General features: G+C 43.2%; 1 protein-coding gene across 1 annotated transcript in view; it reads left to right on the top strand.

Annotated features, from left to right (window-relative positions):
• The window catches only part of blvra (biliverdin reductase A), a 10122-nt gene continuing 1603 nt past the window's right edge, over positions 1-8519 (top strand). The window contains exons 1-6 of the mRNA XM_034556080.1: positions 1-123; positions 1350-1473; positions 5320-5439; positions 7496-7593; positions 8072-8179; positions 8398-8519. The exon at positions 8398-8519 is cut by the window's right edge and continues 47 nt beyond it. Of these exons, the coding sequence (XP_034411971.1) occupies positions 1355-1473; positions 5320-5439; positions 7496-7593; positions 8072-8179; positions 8398-8519 (567 nt within the window). The 5' untranslated portion in view covers positions 1-123; positions 1350-1354. The remainder of the gene's footprint in view (positions 124-1349; positions 1474-5319; positions 5440-7495; positions 7594-8071; positions 8180-8397) is intronic.

Raw genomic sequence — 8519 nt, 5'->3', positions numbered from 1 at the left:
CATGCGTTAGTGAAGCGCTCCTCTCCGGCTGCTGGTGAAGCGCTAGCTACCTGTTATGTCATCCGGAGCTAGGAAGCAGCTACACTTCTTCTTGAGAGCCTCGAACCAGCTACTTCACACCCGGTAAGTGAGCAGCGCCGGGCCCCGCTGAACGTCGGTCAACGAAGGGCACCGAGAAGCTACAGGCTTTGTTCACATCGGTCCGCAGGAAGGAGAGGGCACCAGCTGTGCTCTAATACTACCATAATATCCACATGATGATGTGGATATTAACTATCATACATTCTCATTGTAGGTGGCTTAACTGACAACTATTTAGTTTTTTAAAAGTTTTTTTTACAGCTGACCAGCTCTACAACTTTTACAGGTCCGAATATATAGTATGGTCATTATGGATAAGCATGCTCCCTCTTCATCACACATTGTGCATTGAAGAAGAATGCAGAGGTGCAATGTGTATTGCGTGTAATGTGTACGTGTTGGAGCAGGGTCAGACGTGTATAGGACCAGAGCCTATAGTAAGTGGTATAAGTGTCGGACACAGGAGTAGTGCCCACCTAGAAGCCTCGAGGCTTTGCATACACTGCACGTGTCTGCTGTGAACGGGGACCTGAAGTGCCCTTTATGATTTATTGTTTTTAATTGAAGGTGGACAGCAGTTTTTCTCGTATTGTCAATGAACATCATTGCACAAATTCCGACATGGCAAAAAAAAGAAGTAATGTGTTCTTAAAGAGGAGAGCATTCGTCCCACCACATGTGACCATATAGCAGGAACTTTATCCCGACCCCGGCGTGTGCTTTAGAGCCCGCATTCCTCTGAAGTGTGTGCACATATTTTTGTGAATTGTCCAGCATCTCAAGTCCCTGCGAATAATAATATAATTACGTTTTTAAAAACAATAAATTACTCATGTTTATGATAACATTGTTTACAAGAGCACAATGATCTTGATAGATATATAATTAAATGTTGCTCTCAAATTGTTGATGTATTTAAACTATAAAATGTACAAAATGTTCTTCCGGTAGAGCCTGACCCAAAAATCCCACATCATCCTGTGGAAAACACTGCTCCGGAAACCCAACTGCTCAACCATGATGGGCATGTTTAAATGAAATAAAATGAGACCATTTTAAGAAATGGTCAACTACTGAGGAATTCATATGTTTCAAGTCTTATGTCATCATCATGCTCTGCTATACTTGTTTTAATTTCTGTGCTTTGCCAACATATGATTTACCAAATGAGAAAGTTAGAACACATAAAAGGGTTCACTTGGCTATCCATGATTATGTTTTTGATATCCGGGACACCCGATTTAACCCACTTTACTCTTGTTTTTCAGTCACAATGTTGGGGGCGGTGGTTGTTGGCATTGGCACAGCAGGTTGGGTGAGGATTAGAGACATGTTAGCTCCTCTACTTGGCAGTCCTGCAGTGAAACTCAATGTCAGAGGATTCATATCCAGGTAACCCACACATGATTACCAGCATGCACAGTTCAATACCTGCAATAATTGCCCTAGTCATGCAGAGGCGATGTTAGTATATCCTCTATGCAAGCGTGAACTGCAGTCAATAAGTTGAACAGGCTGATAAACTCACAAAGGCCCACGCTTGGCTCATTCCGCAGAGCCCCGGAGCCCTGATTTTGCACACAGTACTATTGCTTGTGTAAGATTTGTGTTCAGAGCTCCGGGTCCCGTGGCCGCAGGAAATTCAGGATTCAGTGAGTTAAGTTTAACAATATTTAATGGCAAAGATAATACTCATGTAGCGTTCACGATCGTGGGGCCAGAAAGGAGAAACTCTCCACAGACGGACTGCAGCTCCCAAGGAGCAACAGACCGGGGCTGTCTCGAGTCTCCAGACCAGTAGAACCATGTCTCCCCAGAACAAATGCTCGGTCATTAGTATGGTCATGCAAATTAATTCACACCTAAAGGTTAGTTCCATTGGTCAGTTCAAAGGAATGCCGCAGTTCTGTTCGCTAGGCCAATTGATAAGCTGGCGAGGTCAAAGCTCACACTTCCGGTCAAGGACAGGAAGTTCCCCTTCAGAATAAAACCTACTATCCTGCCTTCAGAATAAAAGCAACACATTAGGTTTCAATCGGCATCCATTTGAAATATTGTCTAAACAATAAAACATTCATTCATTCTCATGCATCATACAGTTAATCATTACATTTGTCATTAAAACAGAATAATAAAACAGTGATCCTCTCTTATGTTTCATAATACATTCCTCCAGAATATTCCTCATAATATCCCAAATTAATTATCATGTCTTTCTTTATGTATTAATTTAAAACATAAACTTCTTGTTAACATGTGCAAGTAAATATACAATCCACTACAACCCAACACTTGTCTTTTCAAAGTTTATATTAAACGTGACAGTTACTCATCCGGCTCAACTAAACATTGTTGTTCTCTACCATCCTCCTGGTTCTTTGGGAGATTTCTTGGAAGAACTAGACGTCCTCCTGTCGAACTTCTCAGAAAACTCACTGTAACTCCACTTCATGTCTTTGATCACTTCTTCATCTCATACTCTCTCTCACTCTCTGGAACTGACAACCCGCCCACATCAACAGACTTTACACCTGTCCGTTGCAACATTCGCTTCCTCCTCTCTGGCCTCCTCTGTTCTATCTGCCCTCCCTTCAACTGACTCCTTCCCACTCATGCATCCTAACTCTGCCACAGAAACTATCCTCTCTACTCTGTCTTCATCTCTTGATTCTCTCTGTCCTCTTAAGACCCCACAGGTCCTCAAGTCCTCTCCGGCTCTGTGGTTGTCCGGCTCTGTGGTTGTCCGACTCGGTGCGCGCCGAGAGAGCTACTATGCGAGCGTCGGAAAGGAAATGGTGAAAATCTAAACATGCAGACGACCTGCTCGCCTATCAATCTCTTCTCTTCCTGTATCTCTGCAGACAAAAGCTCTTTCTACCAAACCAAACTTCAATCTTCTTTTACTAACCCCAAAAAAACACCCTTCTACCAAGCCACTTTGTCGACTACTTTACAAACAAGATAGATGACATACGCTCCTCCTTTACTAATCCATCTTATATAACTACACTTCCATTAACTTCATCTTCTTCCCTTTCCTCTTTCACCCTCCTGTCTCCTAATCAAGTTCTTACGTTGGTAACCTCTGCTTGCCCGACCACCTGCCCCCTTGACCCCATCCCATCTTGCATTCTCCAGGCTATTGCTTGTGACCTTCTTACCTTTCTCACCCATCTTATTAACAGCTCCCTCTCAACTGTCTGTTTCCCTAATTCTCTGAAGGAGGCAAGAGTTAACCCTCTCCTGAAGAAACCCACTCTCGACCTGTCTGAAGTCAACAACTACAGACCTGTCTCTCTCCTCCCCTTCTTTTCCAAAACTCTAGAGCAAGCTATCTTTAACCAAGTCTCCTCCTTTCTCCACCATAACAACCTTCTTGACCATCACCAGTCTGGATTCAAGGCAGGCCACTCAACAAAGACTGCCCTCCTTGCTCTGTCTGAGCAGTTTCACACTGCTAGAGCAGCCTCTCTTTCTCCTCTGTTCTTATCCTTTTAGACCTTTCTGCGGCATTTGACACAGTGAAGCACCAGATCCTTATTTCCTCCCTTCAGGATCTGGGTATCTCAGGCACTGTGCTCTCCCTTTTCTCATCCTACTCCAACGACCGCACTTACCGGGTAACTTGGAGAGGATCTGTGTCTGAACCTTGCCCTCTCACTACGGGGGTCCGTCAAGGCGCCGTCCTGGGTCCCCTCCTCTTCTCTCTATACACTAATTTACTCTGCTCTGTCATTCTCTCGCATGGCTATTCCTACCATAGCTATGCTGATGACACCCAACTGATCCTCTTGTTTCCCCAATCTGAAACACAGGTAGCAGCACAAATCTCTGCCTGTGTGACTGACATCTCTGAAAATGAACCCTGACAAGACTGAACTACTTCTCCTTTCAGGGAAAGGCTCTCCCACCCACGACCTGACTACTACTTTCAACAACTCTGTGTTAGCCCCGACCCCGACTGCCAGGAAACTTGCGACAGTCAACTCTCCCTGACTGCCAACATTACTGTGACGACACGTTCCTGTAGGTACATGCTGCATAACATCAGAAGAATACTCTGTAACTCCCTCCTGGCAGGTCTACCTGCAGCTAATCCAGAATGCAGCAGCTCGACTGGTCTTCAACCTCCCTAAATTCACCCACACTACTCCGCTCCTCTGCTTCCTTCACTGGTTGCCAGTGGTTGCCACATCCGCTTCAAAATAATGGTGCTTGCGTACTGTGCTGCGGATGGATCAGGTCCTGTCTACATCCAGGACACACACACACACACGCTCACTCCCCTTGCCATCTACCAATCGACTTGTGACTCTGTCACTGCGAGCTAATCATTCGACAAAATCAAGACCGTTTATTGTTCTGGCTCCTCAGTGGTGGAACGAGCTCTCCACTGACATCAGGACAGCAGAAAGTCTCTACATCTTCCGCCGGAAACTAAAAACACATCTTTTCCGACTATACCTTGAAAAAAAACCAATTAGCACTTCAGTGGCACTTGAATGGCACTTACTTATAGAATTTTGTAGTTTTGGCTTTCTTGAAGAAACGTTACTTTTTTGATTCTTGTTCTGAGTTTGTACTCATGGTTGAATGCACTTATTATAAGTTGCTTTGGATAAAACCGTCGGCTAAATGATATGTAATGTAATGTAATGTAATGTAATGTAAAGTGTCCGGTGTCCAAATTGCACCATCTTCGACACTGCACGTCCTTGTGTGCACACCAGCCAAGTGTGAAATAGAGTAGCTGAACGGTTCTCTAGATAGGAGACACACACACACACACACACACACTTTATAGTTGGATACAAAACTAACTTGATAGAAACACAAATGCAGACTTTAAATATTGTGATTATGGTACAGCTGTAATGAATTGCAGGGCTGTTGGATTAGACTGCATTATTTTTATCTTGGTGGGCCAAATAAACTGCGCGTTTCCATCTTTGTAATTTACAGTCCGAAAGAGTCTTAGAACTAGTACTTACAACACATATAGTATTAACCCAGACCCACTATTTTAATAATACAGTACAGCTAATATGTACAAACCCTCTCTTGTTTGTTTAAGGTGGAGCTATTTCACCACATAATGTTTGTGAAATGGTAGGATAAGTTTTAAAATGCGTAGTCAGATAAAGTCCACTCTATCTTTATGATCTTGAAAGATGCTAATGTCTTTGATCATAGGAGCATTCCTGTCATCATCAAGCTGACAAATGTTTCTTTTAACAGAAGAAGCTTGGACCCTCAGCAGGGTGTGAGTCAAATCTCCGAAGAGGAAGCTGTGAGTAGAGAAGACATTCAAGTAGTGTTCATCTGCACTGAGAATGTGTTACACGAGGACAACGTCAGGTAATGTGCAAGTCTGCAAAAAGTCTCCACACTTCATCTGTGTCACATTAAATAGTTTGGTACAGTTAATCAATTCCAAAATCGCTGGTGTTCAGTTAAGATCTGGTGACAAAAGTATATGATATACATCATTCTCATAATGATCAACCCATTCATTGCCTTCTGGGTCGAGGTATGTTTAATAGAGCCAGGTGTCAGTCAACTCCACCCTGTTCAAGTCGACTCATTTGTCTGGCATCGGTACATGAACCAGTGGTTTCCCCAGGCCAATATGTGTCTTAAACCTGTATTCTCTCTACTGACCATCAGGGGCGACTCCTCTGGTTGTATAGAAGTCTATACTTCATGTGTTAGAGCTTCATTCTCTCTACTGACCACCAGGGGCGGCAACTCTGGTTGTATAGAAGTCTATGCTTCATGTTTATTCCCCCAGTAAACATTGTAAACATGAGTTTAGTTTCAAGTATTCAATACAGCATGATGTTCAATTAGTAAATGATGGTCCATTTAGAGTCAAACAGACCATAAAGTATCTTATTACATTACATTACATGTCATTTAGCTGACACTTATCCAAAGCGACTTACAATCGTGTTACATTCATACACCGTAGACACAGCTACAGGGAGCAATTCAGGCTTAAGTGTCTTGCTCAAGGACACATCGACTAGGGCAGGGATTGAACCGCCAACCCCCTGATCGAAAGACGGACCTGCTAACCACTGACCACTGACCCACAGTCGCCCCCTCATTTTATGGGCTACAAGGTGATTGACAGGTTTCTGGTGCTACCAGATATGCTAACTTTGGTATATTAGTTGCAAAACAAATAAAAGATTGCGCCGTATTCCAAGATGGCGACGCCGAAGTCACAGTCAAGGCTGCATAACGGCAGATCACAACTCAGTGGGGATTATTTTTTTATTCCGGACTCATCCATCCATCCATCTATTTTTATCTGCTTAATTCGGGGTTGGGTCGCGGTGGAAGCAAGCCCAGCAGGCTGACCCGGGCTTCTCTCTCACCTGCAACACTTTCTAGCTCATTTTGGGGGATCCCGAGCCGTTCCCAGGCCCGCTAGGAGATATAATCCCTCCAGTGTGTCCTGGGTCTTCCCTGGGGTCTCCTACCAGTTGGGCGTGCCTGTAAAACCTCTAATGAGGTTAGGAGGTTAATTTGGTCCAGGAGGCAGCCAAATTAGATGCCTCAGCTAACTCCTTTTGACGCAAAGGAGTAGCGGCTCAACTCCAAGTTCCCTCCTGATATCCGAGCTCCTACAGAGGAAAAATTCATATAGAATTGTATTTACCCACAATAAATATAAAAAACTGATTTCAAATTTTAATATATTACTTCATTCTTTTCTTAAAAACAGTCCAATGTAACAATATGATGGACCTAGCCTTCTGACCACTCAAAGCTCTTTAACACTACATGACATCAGGACTAACTAACATTCACACACCGTAGGCATAGCCTATCGGCTAGCTGATCCGGGGATCGACCCGCTGATCCTCTGATTTGAAGGAGGACCCTACTGACCACTGAGCCAGTGGTGACCTGTCGCGGGCTACAGCCAATGAGAGAGAAGAAACCTGTCGCCCGTTAGTCATTAAGAGCACTTTATTTTATAAAAAGATGGACTGTTAGTTTTACAACTACTGAATTACTTTCTTTAATAAACAAAAATAGTGTTGTGTTACATCACATTCAATACATTTTGAATAATTTCTTATCAATTGTTTTAATGTTGTTCATCCACCATGATACACCACACTTTTTGTGATTGCCAAATGTGCTTGAATCGCATAATGCAGAATTCAGGACAATTCAAATGTAAAACACTGAATTTGGGGGGGAAAACCCAAAATCCGATTTCATAGGCCCCAAGCAAATGCTGCTTGATGTGTAAATAGGCCACATGTGGAGTTGATCTGTTCTCTAAACCTTTTTACAATCCTTATGAGAAACATAATGCACAACTTAGTTTCTAATCAAAATTCTGTTATTTTATCTTTTATTATTTTGATTAAGAAAACTCTTCCTGTCTCAATAGAACTTTTCTGCAGGCAGGGAAACATGTCTGTGTTGAGTATCCCATGACCATGAACTACAAGGCTGCTGTGGAGCTCTGGGATTTAGCCCAGAAAAAAGGTGACACTGATTTCTAACAACGCGTAAGCTTTTACATTACGTACTCATGCTGATCTGTGTACAATAAGAAATAGTTTTCTCATTTTATGGGCCAGGGTGCAGTCTGAAGATGTTTAGTTTTTCTGTTGAAACAAGACTTTGTAGAGCGATAGCTGGGGCACTTCATAGTGAGGTAATAGCAAGCTGATTGACAGTAGCAGAGCCTAGTGGGTCTGTTGGGGGGGTTTGCCATTCTTAGCACAGGAGGCACATACCAGTGTCTTGAATAAGACTTCAGCAGCCACAAGGATCCAGTGCGGAAGAGCATCAGAAACTTTAAACTTTAGGCTGCAGCCTTCTGCGGAGGTCGAGCTGCAGAGGTCAGGCACAGCATCCAGGACATTTCAGACAAGTGCTTTCGAATAGACCAGCCGATGGCTTCAATGTAATTTTTGCAAGTACACACTTAAGTGTGTGTGTGTGTGTGTGTGTGTGTCAGGAGTGATTCTCCACGAGGAACACATTGAGCTGCTAACAGAAGACTACAAAGAACTGAAGAGAGAGGTAGAGGGTAAAATCCTGCAGGACGGTACTCTTCATTTTACAGGTAAGAGACAGGACATCATCTGTTTTGAAAAATTTGAATTTAAATTAATCGTTTGAGAATATGGTTTAAGTGCTGGAGTGTTTTCCAGTTTATCGTATGTCATGCTGTACGCTCTTAACCAGTCAAATATGAAAGTTGTCCAAAGAGATAGCAAAAAGAACCCCATTTTAAACCTCAATACGGAAATGCAAACGTGTGTGTACTGTGATTTGTTGAAGGTGGAGCTCTGAAGCCTGGATTTGGTTTCCCAACATTCAGTGGCATTGCTCGCCTCACCTGGCTGGTTGAGTTGTTCGGTAAGCTGTCGGTAACTGTAGCAACCATAGAGGAAGACTCAGGT

This window comes from Cyclopterus lumpus, chromosome 17 (assembly GCF_009769545.1).
Source record: "Cyclopterus lumpus isolate fCycLum1 chromosome 17, fCycLum1.pri, whole genome shotgun sequence".
NCBI lineage: Eukaryota > Metazoa > Chordata > Actinopteri > Perciformes > Cyclopteridae > Cyclopterus > Cyclopterus lumpus.
The sequence above is the reverse complement of the archived record's forward strand: the minus strand, read 5'-3'. Positions and strand labels throughout refer to the sequence as shown.